The 21,587-nt window shown below is 42.5% G+C and overlaps 1 protein-coding gene across 8 annotated transcripts in view; it reads right to left on the bottom strand.

The window, feature by feature from the left end:
- Nucleotides 1-21,587, bottom strand: part of LOC103972918 (uncharacterized) — a 93,157-nt gene that overhangs the window by 10,497 nt on the left and 61,073 nt on the right. For all 8 annotated transcript variants that reach the window (XM_065108974.1, XM_065108975.1, XM_065108971.1 and 5 more), the window contains 2 exons: nucleotides 19,274-19,378; nucleotides 8,607-10,043 (listed from right to left, as the gene is read on the bottom strand). In XM_065108974.1, coding sequence (XP_064965046.1) covers nucleotides 8,607-10,043; nucleotides 19,274-19,378 — 1,542 coding nt within the window. The remainder of the gene's footprint in view (nucleotides 1-8,606; nucleotides 10,044-19,273; nucleotides 19,379-21,587) is intronic.

Raw genomic sequence — 21,587 nt, 5'->3', positions numbered from 1 at the left:
CCACAAGCTAGCTGTTTATGAAAACATTGGCTGACAAAAGCACAATTTTTTTAAAGTATGCCAAGACTGCACAGAAGGCACTCAAATTGTAGTTTGAAACAGAATTCTCTGTTTCACCCAGACCAGTATGAAATGGGTTGTACCACATAAATTGGTACACAGACCGCCCGAAACGGACTGCCCCGTTTCGGGCAGTCTAGTCCAACCCAATAGACAAAAAAAACTTTAAAACTTCAATTAGGGCTCACGAAGTGAGCCCTCTTCTTACAGGGAGCATGAAACCGATACTGCGGCCACTACCATTCTCAGCTGGTGCCACCTATCTCCAGTACGCTTCCTTCCTCTTCCTACACCGCTTTCTCTTCCTTTTTCTTCCTCCTCTTTCTCTTCTTCCTTCCTCTTCCTCCACAGCCTCCTCTTCTTTCTTTCTCTTCCTCAATTGTGCCATCCTCTTCTCATTCTTATTTGTCTTTAGAACACTGGTACACCGGTGTCAACTGGTACGTATCAGTCTAGCCAATATAAGGGTTTAATATGCAATACGACATTCCATGGTTTGTCTAACCACTATGACCTCATGAGACAGTGTTTCTACTAGGATTTCAATTGTCATCTTCAACATGTTAACAATTACAAAGGGGCCAACAAGAGACCCATCATCCTTAGAGGTACTTAAAGGCAAGGTTTGCCGTACCGGACTGTACCGCCCGGTACGGGCGGTACGTACCGGTCCGACAGGCTAGCGGTACGCGGACCGCCCTGTACCGGTCCGCTCGTACCGAGCACTGTAGCAGTGCACTGTAGCAGTGTAGCACTGCTACAGTGCTCGGTACACCTGGGTGTACCGAGCGGTATACTGTACCGTACCGGTACCAAGCCCAGGTCGAAACGCCGGTACGGTACGGTACGGCGAACCTTGCTTAAAGGTATGCCAATATCTAGAGAGACCAATTAGGCACAAGACCATCACAAGAACAACATGCAAAGACAAACTAAATGTCCTTATGAGTCCCTACAAAAAAGTCATCAACCTAAAGACAGTAAAGATGATTTGATTTATAACTATGCATAGGGTTCTTGGAAAGCTGAATTTGATACTCAAAATAACTGCAGATCATAATGATGATAAAGGAAATGGGTTCAGTGGGAATTATGAATACTTCAAAGCAAGGTTCGCAATATCGTACCGTACCGGTGTTTCGACCTGGGCTCGGTACCGGTACGGTATGGTATACCGAGCGGTACACCCAGGTGTACCGAGCGGTATACTCAGGTGTGCCGAGTACTGTAGCTCTGCTACAGTGCACTCGGACCGGTAACAAGCGGTCCACATACCGCCAACCTGTCAGACCGGTACGTACCGCCCGTACCGGGCGGTACAGTTCGGTACTGCAGATCATGCTTCAAAGTAGTTCAATTCACTATACCCAAATTAAAAATGGAACTGGAAGTTGTATTTCATGAATGGTGGCAAGGTCCAAGCAATAACTGACATGAGCCATGATCTAAAAGTATGACAACATCCATTTAATAAATATAGTCAAAAGTTCAAAAGTTCTAACCCATTTAGGCTTAAAACTTCCATTTTATTTAGTATCATAAGTATAATTGTCTAGAAAATATTAATGTTTGAAACATTAAATCATTTACATTACTGATATATGCTAATAATAATTAACATTAAATCATTTACATTAAGTACTGGTATAAGTATTAATGGTAATGTATAGCCTTCTGAGATGAAACAGAATAATGGTCTGAATGCAAGATCTCGTCCATCTTGCTTTCTTTTATAATTTGCAAAACATGAGATGTTCAATTGCAATTCTTACACGCAAAGATGTTTCACTTGTAGCTAAGAACCATAGACACGTACATGGGACACAGAACAGATGAGCTGACACACATATTCTAAGAAATAATTAAGGGCATGGCATGAGATGTCCACAGCGAGCAAAACTATATTTACAGATTCTATTCTTATTTTTGTTTAACAACATATTTCATAACTATCATACACGTAACAAACAATAAGCATAGACCAGTACTTGTAGCTGTGTATGTATCTCATATTACTATTATTTCTTAGTCTTTTGTGTTAAACCTTTACTTTCTATACTAGCATGTATCAACTATTAATATCTGTAGGGGAAGGTCTTAAAAGGTTACTTAAAACTTGCTATGGAAGTCATACAGTGCAGCTACCAAAGGCCACAAGTCAACCTCAAAGCCACACCCATTACAGATGTGATGGTTTATATATTCAGTCAAACACAGGGAAAAGAAGTAACAATCCCAACTCATCACAGTGCTCTCTTCCCTGCAGAACCCAGTGTCCCTCTAGTTCTAGTTATGGCCAAGAAACTGTTCACTTTGGTACATGTAAAGGGAAATCAATGAATCAGCTTGCAAGATGCTCCATGAAGAAACCAGGGCGACATCAACAGCAGAGCCAGCCTAAAAAATGCCAGGGTCTCTCTACCACCTCCATCTTGTCCATCAACCAATTGCTTATTGGACTATGGAGAACAAAACAAAAAATTTTGAGGCAAAGTCCCCTTATTTTCCTTTCAGTACACTTGATGGGAGCCCACATGTTGGACATATTTTCTGCCATATCCAACACTTATCCATGTTTGACATATGTATAATATGGTCACATTTAAGAAATTCTCATGTATGTGCTTCCTAGAATTCTAGTGATCGTTAAAAACTTGTGTTTATACAAAATCAATAATAAAGTCATATAGTTCCAACTATTTGAGGTCGGTTCAGTGATTTAAAAAGGCGCTCGGGCGCTTGCCTAGGCGCTCGGGCGAGGCAAGGCGAGGCCCGAGCGCCTCGCTAATCTCCCAGGCGTCGCCTGGGCGCTCGCCCGAGCCCAGGCGCTAGGCGCTTCGAGCGAGCGCCTGGGTTAACGAAGGTGACCGAACCAGGATTTTAGGTCTAGTTCGGTCCTGGTTCGGTCTATGATGGTTAGTTGGTTCAATCAAACCAACTAAAACTGATATAAGTGACAACCGAACCCTAACCCTCGCCGCTGCCGATCCCGATCTCGCTGCTCGCCGTTGTCGCTGTCGCTGTCGCCGCTCGCGCCTCCCGTTGCTCACCGCTCCTGCTCCCGCTGCCGCTGCTCGCCGCTGTCGATGCTCGCAAACGCTGTCGCCGTCGCCGCTCACGCCTCCCGCTCCTGCTCGCCGTTGTCGCTGCTCGCAAACGCTGCCGCTCGCGCCTCCCGCCGCTCCCGCTCCCGCTGCTCGCCGTTGTCGCCGCTGCCACTTCCTCTTTTCTCAGTCAGCAGGCTCAGCACCCCTTTACACTTCCTTTTAACAGTAAACGTATACTGTATACTGTTAATATTATTAAGTCTATTTGAAATGATTAATTTTCAATACTGTTAATAGATTAATAATATATTATTTTGATTTTAATACTGTTAATTTTTATTTATTTGAAACTTTTTGTTAATTTAACATTGTGATTTTGTATCTTAGATTTTCTAAATTTAATAGCATATTTTTATTTAAAATTTAAAATAATTATATTTATTAATTATATTATATATTTTTATATTTTAGCACATCGCTTCGCTCGGGCGAGCGCCTAGCGCTTTTTAAATCACTGGGTCGGTTACATTGATCCTTTGGCATCATTGACATATGAAAAAGGTCATATCTTTAGTTAAGTTAAAAATACTTAAATATTTATTTATATTTCTATCAAAATATTTTTTATCTTCCTCTATCTCTCATACCACTAATAGTAATCATTTTATCTCTTCTGGCTATCGCATCTATAGCAGTGATTGAAAAAGGCACTCGGGCGCTCGCCTAAGCCCTCGGGCGAGGCAAGGCGAGGCCCGAGCGCCTCGCTAATCTCCAAGGCGGCGCGCTTCAAACAGGCGTTGCCTGGGCGCTCACCCGAGCCCAGGCGCTGGGTGCTTCGAGCGAGCGCCTGGGTAAACCAAGGCGACCGAACCAGGATTTTAGGTCTGGTTCGGTTGGTTAGTTGGTTCAATCGAACCAACTAAACCGATATAACCCTTAGCCAACCCTAACCCTTACCCAACCCTAACCCGTTGCCGCTGCCACTCCCGATCCCGATCCCGATCTCGCTGCTCGTTGCTATCGCTGCTCGCAAACGCTACCGTTGTCGCCGATGTCGCTGCTCACAAACGCTGCCTCTATCGCCGCTCGCGCCTCCCGCTGCTCGTCACTCCTATCGCCGCTCGCCGTTGTCGCTGCTCGCAAACGCTGCCTCTGTCGCCGCTCGCGCCTCCCGCTGCTCGCCGCTCCTGCTCCCGCTGTCGCTGCTCGCAAATGCTGCCTCTGTCGCCGCTCGCGCCTCTCGTTGCTCACCGCTCCTGCTCCCACTGTCGCTGCTCGCAAACGCAGTCGCCGCTCGCGCCTCCCGCTGCTCGTCGCTCCCGCTCCCTTTCCCGCTGCCACTACCGTTGCTCGCCGCTGCCGCCGTTGCTTCCTCGTTTCTAAGTCAGCAGGCTCAGTATACAGTATACTGTTAATATTAAGTTTATTTGAAATGATTAATTTTTAATACTTTTAATAGATTTTCTTAATTTAATAGCATATTTTTATTTAAAATTTTAAATAATTATATTTATTAATTATATTATATATTTTTATATTTTAGCGCCTCGCTTCGCTCGGGCGAGCGCCTAGCGCCTCGGGCGTTTTTGGACCTTGGCGTCTTTTGGCACCTAGCGCTTTTTAAATCACTGATCTATCGATCTCCTAAACATATATTCATACAATTCTAAATGATTCTTTCTCATTTTATCTTCTATTAAAGCTATAGAGATACCTAATTGTTCGTAAATAAAAATATTTTTTTTCTATCTTGCCTAGAAACTCCATCCATCCGCCTTAACATTCTCATCTCAACAACACAAACTTTTTGTATATATTGTCTCTATCCAAGACTCAAATCTATAAAGTATTGCATATCTAACAACTTATAATACTTCCTTTTTAATCACAAAAAAAAATCTAATGTTCACATGACTCCTAATGCCTCTCGTCATTTTACACATCCTGCTTTTACTTTATGAGTAATATCTTCATCGATATCTCTATGTTATCGAATAATTAACCAAAGTACCAAAAGCTTTTACGGAACTTCTTGCCTATCCAAGTTAACTATACCTCTTGTTTATTCCCAATATTACTAAAATTGTATTACATATATTTAGTTTTATTCGACTTAATCTAAAATATTTAATTTCTAATGATTGCCTCCATAACTCTAATCCTATACTAATAGGAACTCACTAAACACACTCTCTATAATTTTAAGACTAGTGGCTACATTATCATACATATTCTTAATAACATTAATATAATTAATAGATACACCCTTCTTTTCTAAAATTTGCCATAATAAATCTCTAGGAACTCTATCGTAGACTCTCTAAATTAATAAAACCATATACAAATCTTTTTTTTCTCTCAATACTTTTTCATTAAATATCTCAATAAATAAATAGCTTCTATTGTTGATCTTCCATGCATAAAACCAAATTGATTTCAAAGATATTTATTTCAAATTTTATCCTACTTTCAGCAACTCCTTCCCTAAGTTTCATAGTGTGACTCATGATTTTAATTCCTCTATAATCATCAAAGTTTTGCATATCACCCCAATTCTTATAAATTGACACATAAAGCTCTCCGTCCATTCATCATGCATCTTTCTAAATCTCATAATTTTGTTAAATAAACTAGTTAATCAAATTATGATAACTTGATCTCCTAAACCTTTTCAGACTAGGTCTCACACTCTTATCTATTTTCATTTTCTAAGACATCTTTTACTTCACTAGATCTAATTTTAAGACCAAATATATGATTACTAAATATACCACAATTATCTATCATTAAGCTAAGTAATTTCTCAAATGTTCATTTAATACTTAATAAAAAAATCTTTATCTTTCCTTAATTTCATTAATAAAATCTTTAATGCATCTAATATTACCTAAATCCTTATACTTTCATTCCCAACCTTTAGCAATTCGATATATATCTTTTCTTATCTTTAGTACATAATTTGTTATAAAGATTATAATAAAATTCATCTCTTGCCACACAGACAACTCTTTTAGCTTCTTTTTAAATTCTATATATCTTCTAAGTTTCTCTTTATTTTTACAATTTTATCAATCTCTTTAAAGCATGATTTTTTTATTAATAATTGTTCTTTGAACTTCCTACACCATCATCAACTCTTTCTTAAAGCTACACTTCTACATTTAGTTTCATCAAAAATCTCCTCTATTAAATTCTTAATCTTATTGGACATTATAGTCCAAATAATATTAACATTATCCCCATCTTAATTCCAAACAGCCTTCCTGTCCATCCTATTCTTAAAAATCCTTACATTTATTATATTTGATATTCTACTATCTAGTCCTAAGTTTTTAATATCTTCTTCTCATTTCAATTTCTACAATAAATATCTAATATCATTAACCTATGTTGATTCGTGAAGCTTTCCCCAAGTATAACTTTAAAATTTTTACATATAACTATATCTAACTTTCTAGTGAGAAAAAAGATATATATATACATATATTCTAATCATGGAAGTCATAGGGCGCTCGGGCGCTCGCTTAGGCACCCAAGCGAGGTGAGTACCAAGCACTTAAGAAGAGGTCCAGGCACATGCCTTCAATTGGGTACAACCTAGGCACACGCTTGGGCCCAAGCCTTAGGCGGGCTAGGCGCCTACCTGATTCAATTGATGCATGTGTTTGGTTCTTAATTTTGGTTCAATCGAACCACTTGACTCGCATGGTTCAATTAATGCATGGGTCGAGTCTAAACATATTAGTTTCTTGATTCTGGTTCGATCGAACTAGAGTCAACATATCTTAACCCCCACCCACCCCCACACGCACAAGCCCTTGCCCCCTTTGGAAACCTAATCACAATAGCGACATCTTCCTCTTCAGCGAACTACGACGATGACTTCATCTTCCTCTCCAACGAATGGTGGCGACAGCTCCTTCCTTTCCGATGGATGACAATTGTGCCATTGTCTTCATCTCTAGCAAGCAGTGACAATGTCGTCTTCCTTCGACAAGCCCTTCCCCTCTCTCTCTCCTATCCCTCCTTTGTTGACGGCCCCTCTAGTAGCCTCCAACGAGTGACTTCTGGGCATAAGGCGAACCTCTGTGGTGTCTTCTTCTCGTGGTAACTCTATTTGTTTCTATTTCCCCTCCGACAACCCCTCTCTTCCTCCTTCCTACTATCCTCACCTTCTCCCTAACAACTCCCCTCTCCCTCCCCTATGCTGCTCATCGCTATCTTCACCTTGTCCTCCTCCATCGCCCCTTGCCAACCACGACAGCCACCCTCACCATCCTCCCACTCCTTCGATCCTAACAAACCCCCTCTCCATCCTCCTACTCTAACCCCGATAGCACCTCTCCCTCCTCGATAGCTACACCCCTCTTCGCCTTCTCTCTACATCTTCCCCTCCACTCCCAAGCAACAATCAACAACCTACCCCCTTTCTCTCTGCTTCTTCCTCTCCTCTTTGTTTCTTTCTCTCACTTGTAAACATGTTAATCATTATTAATAATGGTCTATAGTCTATAAATTTGATGATCATTGACTTTCTTAAGGGAAATTGTTGAATTTCTAATGGTAATATTTTCTTGTTTTATCATTTTATTATTAGATTTAAACAATATATACTTTGATATTTTAAATGAATGTAATTTAATATATTGGTAGTGATATTTGAAATATAAAGTGATTTAGAACTCACGTAATTTCTCATTTTTATTTTAGTTACCATATTTCTCATTAATCATATATTTTTTAAAAATTTAATATTTGTGACCACCTCGCTTCGCTCGAGCGAACACCTAGCACTTCAAGCGTTTTGGCACCTTGGTGTCTTTTACTACACTGGTTCTAATAACTCTATAAGTATTCAAATGTTCATCACTCTTTTTGAAGCGAGTAATAAAAAACTTGGTGTTCATATTGCCAATAAATGCAAGGATTGCGACCCTGCTGTGTTGATCAACACATATGTTTGCCATCTTTAGAACAAGAACAAGCATGTGCATGTGCAAGTGCATAACAAACTGGTAGTGCAGGCATCCCTGCCCTCCTGTTTACAACAAGGCTCCAGAATGTTCAACTAATGTGGCTATGCCAGATTATGACCAAGGAAACATGGGTTTTCTTCATTTCAAACAAAATGTCACCCCTAACCTCTTGTTTAATGGATATCTGAAAATTAACAAATCGATTTTGCTGTATTGTGTACTGTCAAAATTTGTTCTCTATTGATTTATCTATCATCCATCTATGTGACACAATTAATAGCAGCTTACCTCTTTTATAGAACCGGTAAAATTTACTGACAATTTACTCAAACACCTCAAACCCTTTATAGATGTTTCAAGGTCATGTAAACAGACAAGTTAATTCACAAGGTATCCCTTTTGCAGTAAATCTAATTCAATTAGTGAGTGCAAGTTGATTAGTCTTGTTATCCAGAAAATGTAAAATTAAATATAATTAAGAGACCTGTTTTTTTGACACGCTCATAAGTTTAACAAAACTCACCTGACTTGATGAAACACCACTTTCACAACCAGTACTTGTTACTTCATGTATGAAGGAAGGAGAGTCTACCAGATTTTGTGGAAAAAATGTTGCTGAGCATGCAACCTCACCATTATCTGTACTTCTGCCTTGTCGAATGCTTTCCAATGGACAAGTTATCGAGCATGACATATCAGAATTTTCTGCATCCCTTTGCTTCTCAGTTTCAACAGTTGCTGCAGTTCCAGAGTTGATAGGCATATCATCAACCTTACCTGTAGGAATCTCAGAAGCAAGAGTTTCAGTTTCCATGGGCATGACAACCATCTCCGGAGGTGGAATAGTTGATGGAACTTCCAAATGCATCCCTCTTGGTCCATAAACTTCAGTTTCATTCAAACCACTGGATTGACAAGTGGATGTATCAATTTGACTTGGCAGGCATCCAGCTCCTCTAGGAGACAAAACTGCAGATCCTCCAGAGCTTTTGGAACTCAACCCACTAGTTACCAAGTGACCCACAGTGATTGACCCAACAGTATGCTTATTTTGAAATGGTACAGATGTCCTGGAGTCATATATTCTGTTCCCTAGACCATCATGAACATCATCTTGATCTCCTCTGAATTCCTCCAACCTGAATCCAGACTCTGACAAAGGAATGCTATCAAAAGTCTCTGTTAGTTTACCAGCCTTAGCTTCTTCGAACCAGTGATTCTTTATCTGTAGCTCCTTATCCCTTGCAACGGACTGCATGCCTTTAAGTTTAAAAAATTGGCAATCCATGTGTTTCCCAAATCCACCCTTTTTTTTTGCAAACTCTACTTTGAACATTCTAATCTTGTCATTTTTGTCAGCTGAATCCATAACCAAATCAAGAATATGTCCCAAATGTTCATGATGTGCTCTTTTCAAATTCAACTCCAACTTTTCCTTGCACACACGGAATTCTGAAATTTCTTCTTGTTGCTTGAGGAGGAGATCTTCTTCCCTTCTCAAACAAATATTGTGAATCAAATCAGTTTGTTTTTTTAGCAGTTTGGCCTTCAGAGAACCAAGGTTCTCATGCAGATCTGCAGAAGTTTCAAGAACAGGGACTTGCTCCTGCTCCTGCAACATTGGTTGCTCAAGAACACTGTGGCTTTGAGGACTCTGTTGAAGTCCACATTTCTCAAATTCATGAAGACTAAATCCTGTAGAATTTGAAGTCATCTCCAAGGCAAGTTCTCCAGTAAGATATTTTCCTGACACTGATGACCCAGGCTCTAATAAACTGGGCTCATGTTTGCTAATAATAACATTGTCTCGATCTAAAAATTTCTTCTTTAGTATCCTTAATTTAGAATAAACATTAGAAGCCTGCTCTTCATTGCATGCGAACTTCAAATACTTCTTTGCAAGTGCAAGTGATTCCTCGTGATCAATCTTATGCTTTAAGAAAGAAGCAGCTCGCCAACACTTAAAGATCCCAAAAACATCAAACGGAATTAGAAAATATGGTAGTAGATAACATGCACCAGTTGCTAATCCTTAAAGAGAGAATTAGAAAGCAGTACATGAGCTTGGAACAGATTTATAGTTTTAAATACAAAATCTACCAGTACATTTAATTTTTAATATAATAGTCCTTGCATATGCAATCACAACACAGACAAATTACAGGTCTCGGAAACAGCAGCAGCAGCAGCAGCAACAAATCATAATGTCCGAGTTACATGGAGTTGGCTGCAAGGATCTTTTCTCACCAATAGCTATATGGAAAAGACTATAGTTAAATAAAGAGCACTTAAATCTCTTTTAAATATTTTAAATGCTCTAACAACCCATCATGCTAATCACTGAAGCAATTGGAACCTTACAACTGCCTTGTAAAATTTTATCCAAATTTTATTATATGAACAATGTCTTCATCAATCCCTCCTTCCTGATGAATGATAAACCTAAAATATCTAAAACTTTAACATTTATTAAAATTTTCCATCCTTCTTAACAACCTAACTTTTTTTCAGTATTGCTAAAATTAATTGATAGAAGAATCAGGTTAAATATTGACATAAGTTACTTAAATCTCTTTTTAATATTTTAAATGCTCCAACAACCCATCATGCTAATCACTGAAGCAATTGTAACCTTACAACTGCCTTGTAAAATTTTACTTTTTAATCAAAGGATAAAACAACCTATCCACTTAAATTATCCAACTTTTATTATATGAACAATGTCTTCATCAATCCCTCCTTCCTGATGAATGACAAACCTAAAATATCTAAAACCTTAACATTTATTAACTTTGTCCATCCATCTTAACAACCTAACATTTTTTCAGTATTGCTAAAATTAATTGATAGAAGAATCAGGTTAAATATTGACATAAGTTACTGTTTTCCAGTGATCAACTTGGTCTTATTGTTGAATAAATATCAGGTTCACCTAGTAAAACATAATAGAACAAGAGACCATCAAGACATCTTAGAATGTCAACAACATAAACACTAGTTATAAGAAAATTGGAAAGCAAGTCTTTGACCTATCAAAGATTACAGATAAAATTTATATAGTCTCACAGGCATATCATATATGCATCTCTATATTACAAATAAACAGAAATCACCCAGTCAAAACAGTTGGTCAAATTATGTAATACAACCATGCCACTATCAATCGCAAATTGGGGGGCAGTTTGTTATCATTTATGCAGCTTCTTTTCTGCTAAAACAAGAAACTAGTAACAAAACCATCTGCCAAGAATGTCACTTTTTTCAAAATTATTTTTCATATTTTTGAAACTATTCGAAGCAAAAGAAGCTGCAAGGCCATCTCTCTCTCTATGGCCTCCTGATTGTTGATCCTGAATAGTTATTTACAGGATTGTTACTGCTAATCTTTTGGGTTCACTTTTAGAATCATAAATCATGGCAACTGTTAGGGTAAACACCTTTTTCTTAGCCGTGACCCGGGGGGTCGTCTCGGCTCGTTCGGGGGTCTGAATGGCAGGGATCTCCCTGGGGCGTTGCTCGTCTCTGCCAAGGCGGTCGGGTGCGGCCTCGGACTCGGGGCGACGCTGCGACTTCCTCCGGGCGGGGATTCTGCGTGTCCGGACGGGGGCCTTGGCTCGGTACCTACACAAAGGTCGGGTCGGGATGCTCCACCCGACCCCTCCGACGATCAAGTTAGAGAGTGACGTGGAGGTCGTTTTCCTTTTCGGAGGAAGAGTCCCCCCCTCCTTCTGGCTCGGGGGTGTTTATAGGGGGACTCGGCATTACCGGGCACGCCATCCCGTCAGTCGGGGCCGTACCTCTGATAGCGTCTGACATCGCCGAGGATGTTGCGTAGGGGACCGGGGAATCGCAGGGTATGGGCGAGCTTCAACTGCTACCTACTTCTGTCTCGTCCTACTGTGCTGGGTCAACTGAGGGGGCTGTGGGCTCAGCGAGGCTGACGTCCGGACGCAGACCGTCACCCTCATTGCTCTTCCTGGGGCGCCGCGCCTGTCCACGTACTGTCACGAACGGTCGTCGCGCACCCGCAACAACTCCGTTCAACGAACCGTTCGTCGCTCACACCCGCATGTACAGCTGCTTGACAGCATGTTTTTTTATGGTTTTGGGTCATTTTGCTTGTAAATATGTAAGTTCGAACAAGCTGCAGCGTTGCAAAGCGATCGTTCACCGAACCGAGCAAAACAGCCCCAAAACAGCCCAAAACGGCTCCGTTTTCGCGTGCCGCGGGAGGTGAGCGGAGTGCTGCCTCCGCTCACCAAAATGTCAGCCAGCTCAGACCCCAGGAACCCCCCGGGTGGCACATGGCTGGATGGGGCTTCGGTTATATACCGGGCGTTGAACACTCTTTCGCAAGTTCGCACGTGACCTTTACGGGAACTTGGTGTTGCGTCCGGGACCAGGTGAGCGGCTGTTTGTGGGCTTGCAGCTGTTCGTTCATCCTTGAAAGCCTTGTTTTTCAACCTCTCCCTCTTTTCTCTTGTGCACACAAGGTGTTCGACGAATTGCTTGTAAAGCTTTCCTTTTCGCGAGACTTCGGGACTTATCCGTTGCTCGTTCTTTCGATCTAACTGTCTTTCTCTTTTACAGGTCCTTCGGGACCTGCGAGAGGTTACAAAGTGGGCTGATCCTTGTGGAGCAAGATCGCAAGGGCGAAGCGCGACTTAGGCAACGCAAGCTAAGTTCGCGTCTTTGCCGCAAGAGTGACTCGCGACTTAGGCAACGTAAGCTAAGTTCGCGTCTTTGGCCGCAAGGGTGCCGCACGCCTTAGGCAATTCTAGCTAAGGTCGTGACATTGTGGTATCAGAGCGGGCAAGCTCTTCGATCGAACAGCGAACAAACTTCGCAACTTCGCCATGGCAAAGCATCGTGGCGAATCAAGCAAGACGGGGCAAGCCGGAACCTTGCCCCAAGCAGCCGCAGGTGGGCTGCATGTGCACACTCGCTCTCATGCTGTTGGAGCAGCTCACGAGGATCGCGGCAGCGAACAGGATGAGCGAGAAGTTGGCAACTCTCCGCGAGCGGAGGAAGCGCAATCTGGTGCGCTAACTGGGAAAAAGAGTCATAAGGAGAGACTCACGACGGCGGAAACCCGCCTGGATGTTTTGGAAGCGAGCATGGAGGAGCTCTACCATGGCCAACAAAGACTTGTTGGGGTAGAGAGCTCGCAAGAGGAAGCGGAGTCCAGGATCGACAAGGTCGAGGCCCTAGTCGATCGACTATCTGATGACACCAAAGACTCCGTGCAACACTTACAGGATGTTGTGGCGGAACTCACGGCAAAGGTGGCTATGCTTATTAGAACGCTAAATGCGGGAGGAGGCAACACCCGCGTTGCACCGCCACAAAATTTGAGGGCACCTGAGCCCCATGGATACGGAGGGGCCAGAGATGCCAAGGAGCTCGAGAACTTTCTGTTTGACATGGAGCAATACTTCCGAGCTACGAGGCCCGATTCTGAAGATACCAAAGTTTCCATAGCAACAATGTATCTGAATGGAGATGCGAAACTTTGGTGGCGAACTCGTTGAGAGGAGATCCAACAAGGTCGGTGTCGAGTCAACACATGGGAAGACTTGAAGCGGGAGTTGAGAACTCAGTTCCTACCGGAGAACACAGAGTTCGTCGCAAGAAGGAAGTTGAGACAACTCCGCCAAAGTACCACCATCCGAGACTATGTAAAGCAGTTTTCTGCACTGATACTGGACATACAGGACATGTCCGAGAAGGACAAGTTGTTCAGCTTCCTTGATGGTTTGAAACCATGGGCTCAGCAGGAGCTGAATCGAAGGAATGTTACCGACGTGGTCGGGGCAATTGCAGCTGCAGAAAGGCTCACCGACTTCGTTTCCTCTGAAGACCCCGCGAGAAGGAAACAATCTTCAAGCAATCGCCCTCCAAAACATTCTCGAGGGAAGGAGCTCGGGGGCGAACAGAAGAAGAAGAGCTCCCACAAAGGGCCAAACCCAAAAGGCAAGGCCTCAAAACCTGTAGGATGCTTCTTGTGCGGAGGACCGAACATGGTAAGGGAGTGCCCACAGAAGCAGGCACTCAACGCTTTGACAGCTTCCATCCACCCTCCCCGATCGGACAAGGGCAAAGCTGTTGCTCTTAGTTCGAGCAGTTCAGAATCCAGCAGCGACGATGAGGAGTCGCAAGGACCCCGAATGGGAGCAATGCGTCTGCTGAACGCTATGCGGGGTCAAGTGGGGGAGAACATGAAGACGAAGGCACAAAAAGCAGGAAGCAGCGAGCTAATGTATGTGGACATTAAGCTAAATGGCCAAACGACCCGTGCAATGGTGGATACGGGCGCTACCCACAACTTCATAGCCGATCGCGAAGCACAGCGACTTGGGTTGACATTGGAGAAGAGCCCAAGCCGAATGAAGGCGGTGAACTCAGAGGCCAGGCGAATCTCCGGGTTGGCGAAGGGTGTTCCTATCAAAATCGGGACTTGGAGCGGTAACACCAACATGATGGCCGTGCCACTGGACGACTTCCAAGTGATTCTTGGAATGGAGTTTATGCATACGGCGAAGTTGGTGCCGATGCCGTTCTTAAACTCCCTATGTATGATGGGAGGAGATGACCCCTGCGTGGTTCCCGTCTCTCGGAGAGGAACCAAGGAGCCCCAACATATTTCGGCATTACAATTAAAGAAAGGGGTGCGAAAGGGCGAACTGACATTCGTGGCTGCTATGAAACTAGAGCCACTCAACGAAGAAGCCATCCAAGAACCTGCTATGGTGACGAACGTCCTGAAGGAGTTCAAAGACGTTATGCCACCCGAGTTGCCGAAGACTCTTCCACCACGCAGAGGCGTGGATCACAGTATCGAGCTGGAGCCAAGAGTGAAGCCTCCAGCAAGACCACCCTACCGCATGCCCCCGCCAGAGTTGGCAGAACTCAGGAAGCAGTTAGGTGAACTGCTAAGCGGTGGTCTCATCCGCAGCTCAAAAGCACCTTTCGGAGCTCCAGTTCTCTTTCAGAAGAAACAAGATGGGAGCCTCCGATTATGCGTCGACTACCGAGCCCTCAACAAAGTAACAGTGAAGAACAAGTATCCCATCCCGCTCATTGCGGACTTGTTCGATCAATTGGGCAAGGCGAAGTATTTCTCAAAACTCGACCTCCGGTCGGGGTATTGGCAGGTGCGCATTGCTGAAGGCGACGAAGCAAAGACTACTTGTGTGACCAGATATGGAGCGTTTGAGTTCTTGGTGATGCCTTTCGGCTTAACCAACGCTCCGGCCACATTCTGTACTCTCATGAACCAGCTATTCAAGGAGTATTTGGATAAGTTCGTGGTCGTCTACTTGGACGATATCGTCGTCTACAGCCAAACGCTCGAGGAGCACGTCAAGCACCTTCGGACGATTTTCAAGGTTCTCAGGGAGAACACGTTGTTCGTAAAAAGGGAGAAATACTACTTTGCTCAGACTGAGATCCTATTCTTGGGGCATCGAATCGGTGATGGCTCCATTCGGATGGATAAGTCGAAGGTGCAAGCAGTTGCGAAATGGCGAACTCCAAAGAAGGTGCCAGAGTTGAGATCCTTCCTTGGTTTCGTCAACTACTATCGACGCTTCATCGCGGGATATTCGAAGCGGGCAACCCCACTGACGGAGTTGCTGAAGAAGGAGCAGCCTTGGAAGTGGTCGGACAGATGCGAGATAGCATTCCAAGATCTGAAGGCTGCTGTTCTGGAAGAACCAGTGCTCAAATTGCCAAACTATGGAGAGCCCTTTGAAGTCCATACAGATGCTTCGGACTTTGCTATTGGTGGAGTGCTCATGCAAGAAGGTCATCCGGTGGCCTACGAGAGCCGCAAACTCAACGAGACCGAGAGGCGGTATCCAGTGCATGAGAAGGAGATGACAGCGGTGATCCACTGCCTACGAGTTTGGCGACACTACCTCCTCGGGTCGCGATTTGTGCTGAGGACAGACAACATCGCCCTGAGTTATTTCCAAACTCAGAAGAAGCTCTCCCCAAAGCAAGCACGGTGGCAAGACTTCCTGGCTGAATTTGATATGGCAATGGAATACAAGCCCGGGAAGGCAAATGTCGTGGCCGATGCGCTGAGTCGGAAGGTGGAGTGCGTGAATGCTGCACAACTGGAGGGCAGAGGCCAAACAAGTCAGTTACACTCCAACTTCCTTTCTCGAATCAGAGATGGACTGTATAGTGATCCCCAGGCAGTTATCCTGATGCAGCTCATCAAAGAAGGCAAGGCACGACGATTCTGGGTCCAAGAGGGACTTGTTTACACAAAAGGGAATAGAGTTTATGTTCCCCGAGTGGACAATTTAAGGCGTGAACTCTTAAAAGAGTGTCACGATTCCCTTTGGGCTGGACATCCCGGCATTCACAGAACATTGGCTCTCGTGGAGAGAGCCTTCTACTGGCCAAAGATGGGGATTGATGTGGAGGAGTATGTTCGAACATGCCTTACTTGCCAACAAGACAAGGTGGAGCAACGGAAGCCGGTGGGACTTTTGGAGCCGTTGCCTGTACCAGAAAGGCCATGGGAGAGCATTTCCTTAGACTTCATATCAAGCTTGCCGCCTGTAGGGGGACTTGGATCGATACTTGTGGTGGTCGATCGGTTTTCAAAGTATGCAACTTTCATTGCTGCTCCCCTACACTGTTCAGCTGAAGAGGCGGCCAGACTGATGATGAAGGGTGTAGTGAAGTATTGGGGAGTCCCACACAATATTGTTAGTGATCGAGACGCTCGGTTCCTGGGACGATTCTGGACCGAGCTATTCAAATTGTTGGGGTCAAAGTTATACTTCTCTACAAGCCTCCACCCCCAGACGGATGGTCAGACTGAAAGAATAAATTCGCTCTTAGAGCAGTATCTCCGGCACTACGTGAGTGCCAATCAACGAGATTGGGTGAAGCTGTTGGACATCGCCCAATTCTCCTACAACTTGCAGTGGAGCTCTGCATCCAACAAGAGCCCCTTCGAAATTATCACAAGACAACAACCGTCGACTCCGCACACTATGGCAATTGGTTATACTGGGAGTAGTCCATCAGCCTACCATTTCGCAAAGGAGTGGCATCGAAATGCCGATATTGCGCGGGCTTACTTGGAGAAGGCGGCAAAACGGATGAAGAAGTGGGCAGACTTGGGAAGGCGACCACAAGAGTTCAAAGTTGGCGATTTGGTGTTGGTAAAGCTCCATCCAGCATCACTCCAATTCTTCAGGAAAAGAGTCCACAAAGGATTGGTGCGTAAGTATGAAGGGCCCTTCCCAATTATCAGCAGAGTAGGCAATGTTTCTTACAAGTTGCAGCTGCCGGCGTGGTTCAAAATTCACAACGTTCTTCACGCCAGCAACCTGAAGGCCTACCATTCGGATCCGCAAGATGCTTCTCGAAGTATTCCAACTCGGCTACCTCCCATCACAGCCTCCTACGAGAAGCGAGTGGAAACCATTCTAGCGGATCGCAAGATAAAGCTACCCAACGGAGCGGAGCAGACAGAGTACTTGGTGAAGTGGCGAAAGCTTCCCCGAACTGAAGCCAGTTGGGAGCCTGAAGACGCCCTGCGACATGAAGAAGAAGTCATCAACAACTACCAACAAGCGTCGACGAGGGCGTCGACAGTTTAAGTGGGGGAGAATGTCACGAACGGTCGTCGCGCACCCGCAACAACTCCGTTCAACGAACCGTTCGTCGCTCACACCCGCATGTACAGCTGCTTGACAGCATGTTTTTTTATGGTTTTGGGTCATTTTGCTTGTAAATATGTAATTTCGAACAAGCTGCAGCGTTGCAAAGCGACCGTTCACCGAACCGAGCAAAACAGCCCCAAAACAGCCCAAAACGGCTCCGTTTTCGCGTGCCGCGGGAGGTGAGCGGAGTGCTGCCTCCGCTCACCAAAATGTCAGCCAGCTCAGACCCCAGGAACCCCCCGGGTGGCACATGGCTGGATGGGGCTTCGGTTATATACCGGGCGTTGAACACTCTTTCGCAAGTTCGCACGTGACCTTTACGGGAACTTGGTGTTGCGTCCGGGACCAGGTGAGCGGCTGTTTGTGGGCTTGCAGCTGTTCGTTCATCCTTGAAAGCCTTGTTTTTCTCCCTCTCCCTCTTTTCTCTTGTGCACACAAGGTGTTCGACGAATTGCTTGTAAAGCTTTCCTTTTCGCGAGACTTCGGGACTTGTCCGTTGCTCGTTCTTTCGATCTAACTCTCTTTCTCTTTTACAGGTCCTTCGGGACCTGCGAGAGGTTATAAAGTGGGCTGATCCTTGCGGAGCAAGATCGCAAGGGCGAAGCGCGACTTAGGCAACGCAAGCTAAGTTCGCGTCTTTGCCGCAAGAGTGACTCGCGACTTAGGCAACGCAAGCTAAATTCGCGTCTTTGGCCGCAAGGGTGCCGCACGCCTTAGGCAATTCTAGCTAAGGTCGTGACAGTACGGGGGACGTTGCCAGGAGTGGGGTCCGCCATTTTTTGCCATATCAGCAACCATAGGTAGTATCTTCATTTTAGTGGTTTAACATATGTAACTTGACATTTTAAAGTGATATTGAGTATATGAAATGATATGTAATTAATATATTGTCTAATTGCTATTTTAATGATTATCTTTATTCTTAATTGTCTTTTTTATAACTTTTATGTTGATGAGAATCTCGCTTCATTTGGTCGAGCGCTTGCACTTTGGGCGTTTTGGAACCTTGTCACCTTGGTCCTTGACAATGTAAGTTTCTTGTTCCTTTTCTGAAAAAAAAATCATAAATCCAAAACACAAGACTAGAACTAGAATATTCAATAGAACTATAGAAGTATTATGTCTCTCTTCCATGATTTATGCTTTTGTCTAGATGTTTTGCAGTTTTATAGAATTTTACATAATAAAGATGAAGCACCCAAAAGAAGAAACAAAAAAGGTTTCCCACTTTTCATCTATATCTTGTACCTAATTTAGTTTCACAAGAAAAAGATCCATTGAAAACAAATGTAACAGAAAATGGAAATTTGGTCCTTTATTTTTGAAAATTTGCTTTTTTAAAAAATCATGTGCATTTCTGTCTAAACAGATTGAAACCATAAAATCCTCCTAGGGTATATATGAAAATACATGTCAAAGGTTGAAAACTGAAGTCCAAGAGCTTGTTGAGATACTAGAACTTTTGAACTATAAAGAAAATAATACTGAAGGCCAGTCTAACCAGTGATATCTTGAAGGCCTGCAATATCATTTTTGGTTCTGGACTAACATGATAATTATTCATTATATACTCCAGAAACACTTGAGCCATATCCTTGACATTCTCCTGTAAGTAAAATCATGAGCATCCAATAAACTAGTGATATGTGTGTATGATCAATATTAACAAATGTAGTATCTTATTACTAAAAAATAAATAGCAAGATTGTAAAGATTACAAGAAAGCCCATAAGAAGATAAATTACACCTTTAAACATTACAGTAGATCTAGTCATCTAACAACAAAAAGAATAATAGACAAGGTCATCCTAAGTCATTGCCTGCCTTCTACATAAGAAAGTATACATGCACTACCAGATTTATTAAGGTTGCACTTTAAAATAGCACTGTGATGTAAATTAACAAGTGTCAGTATATGCATTCCATTCATATCCTTTCTAACTTCATTGTGTTACCTTTGAATTGTGCTTCAAATATCTTGTATTGTAAACTTAGTGTATGCCAAACATGCTCATCAGTGAATTGTAATTAAACAAATATAGCAACTCGATACAAGATCACCTGTTTATCGTACTCTACCAGTAGTACTCACAGAGATATTAACGTATACCTGATGAACAAGTGCTAAAATTCTAAAGAAATACCTTTTGTTACTTATACTTGCATAACAATGGTGGTCCCAAATTCGGATGGAAAAGATGGCATGCTGTATTATATAAGTTATAGCTAGCATAAAAATGTCATAAATAATGAGCATGGATCTTAACCGCTTTCATCATAGGGTTAGATGGTCATTGATGGTCATTCAGAATTGATGTGAGGTATCCTCACATCCAAGTGCACTGAAGTGAGAAAAGGTGAGCCAGGAGGGCTATCCGAAAGAGACCCATCATCTATTTGGTGTGACAGATAAGGGGTCGCATGTTGTATTGGTCTGATATAGGTAAAGAAGTTAGCCAAGATCATAGGACTATAATAGCAACATCAAATATATGAACACTTTCCAAGAAGGGTTAAAATTGGCAGGTATGATGATTTGGCAAAGGATTACCATGATTTATTTACTAGAAACATATTGGATAGAAAAAAATTGAGAGATTGATAGTACTAGAAATAGAATTTGATATGTTTGAAAAAAATAAATAAAACGGTATAGGTCTTGTTGAAGACTCTTTAAGGATAATGTTGTAAAAGTGAAGAGATTTGGCAATAAAGTTATAGTTTGGATAAAAATATTTTTAAATGTTATAAGTGCTTATGTCCTCAAATTGGATTATAATCAAATTAAAAGAGAATTCTGATATCTTCAATTAAAAAGGTCATAACTGAACAGAATTTAAATGGTCATAAAGGGTAAGAGCAAAGTAAATTTAAAAGAGTATATGATGGCTTTGGTATGGAGAAGGAAATGAAGAGGGATGATATAATTGTAGCTTTTGCAACATCCTATGATCTCACAATTGCTAATACACATTTTAAAAAGAGATGAGCATTCAATTACAGTCAGATAAGTTTTCTCTCACTTGGAAGGTAGATAGGATACTTGTAAGGATTATAAAGTTATACCGAATGAAAAATTGACAAATATATATTGATAGTTTTAGATATATGTTTCATAAAATGGAAAAAGAAAGATACCAACTATTTTTACTACAACTAGACAATAAAATTTTAGAAACAATAATTGAAGGCTTTCAAAAATAGGATGGAGAATGAGCAAATTATGGAACTTGCATGGGACAACATCAATAACATGTAGACTTCGCTGACCATTAAGATTAGAAGCATGACAAAAGAGATCCTTAGAAAATCTAAAGTTAACAGAGTAGATTCTACAATCAAAAGACAATCACTGTTAAAAGATCATGCTTTATAGATTGACACATTCATAAAATATAAAAGATTTAAAAAATATACAACCACCAGAAAGAGGAAAAAACCTATGTGGAAAAATACAAAGGTTATGAAGATTTTCGAAATATGTTAAAAACAAAGGATAAGAAAAGAATATCCTTTGGCTTGCTAAAACTAGAGCAAGAAAGTGCAAAGATTTATAAAATATATTGTACAAAGCAAGGTTCGCAATATCATACCGTACCAGTATTTCGACTTGGGCTCGGTATCGGTACGGTGTACCGAGCACTATAGCACTGCTACAGTTCGCTACAGTGTTACTGTAGCGCTGCTACAGTTGAACCGGTACGGGACGGTCCGCGTACCGCTAGCCGGTCGGACCGGTACGTACCGCCCATACAAAAGATATTTAATGAACAAAAGATACACATAACTGATATGAAGGTTAAATTAAAATATGA

This window comes from Musa acuminata, chromosome BXJ2-5 (assembly GCF_036884655.1).
Source record: "Musa acuminata AAA Group cultivar baxijiao chromosome BXJ2-5, Cavendish_Baxijiao_AAA, whole genome shotgun sequence".
Classification (NCBI taxonomy): domain Eukaryota; kingdom Viridiplantae; phylum Streptophyta; class Magnoliopsida; order Zingiberales; family Musaceae; genus Musa; species Musa acuminata.
This window is presented reverse-complemented; position numbering and strand designations above follow the sequence as displayed.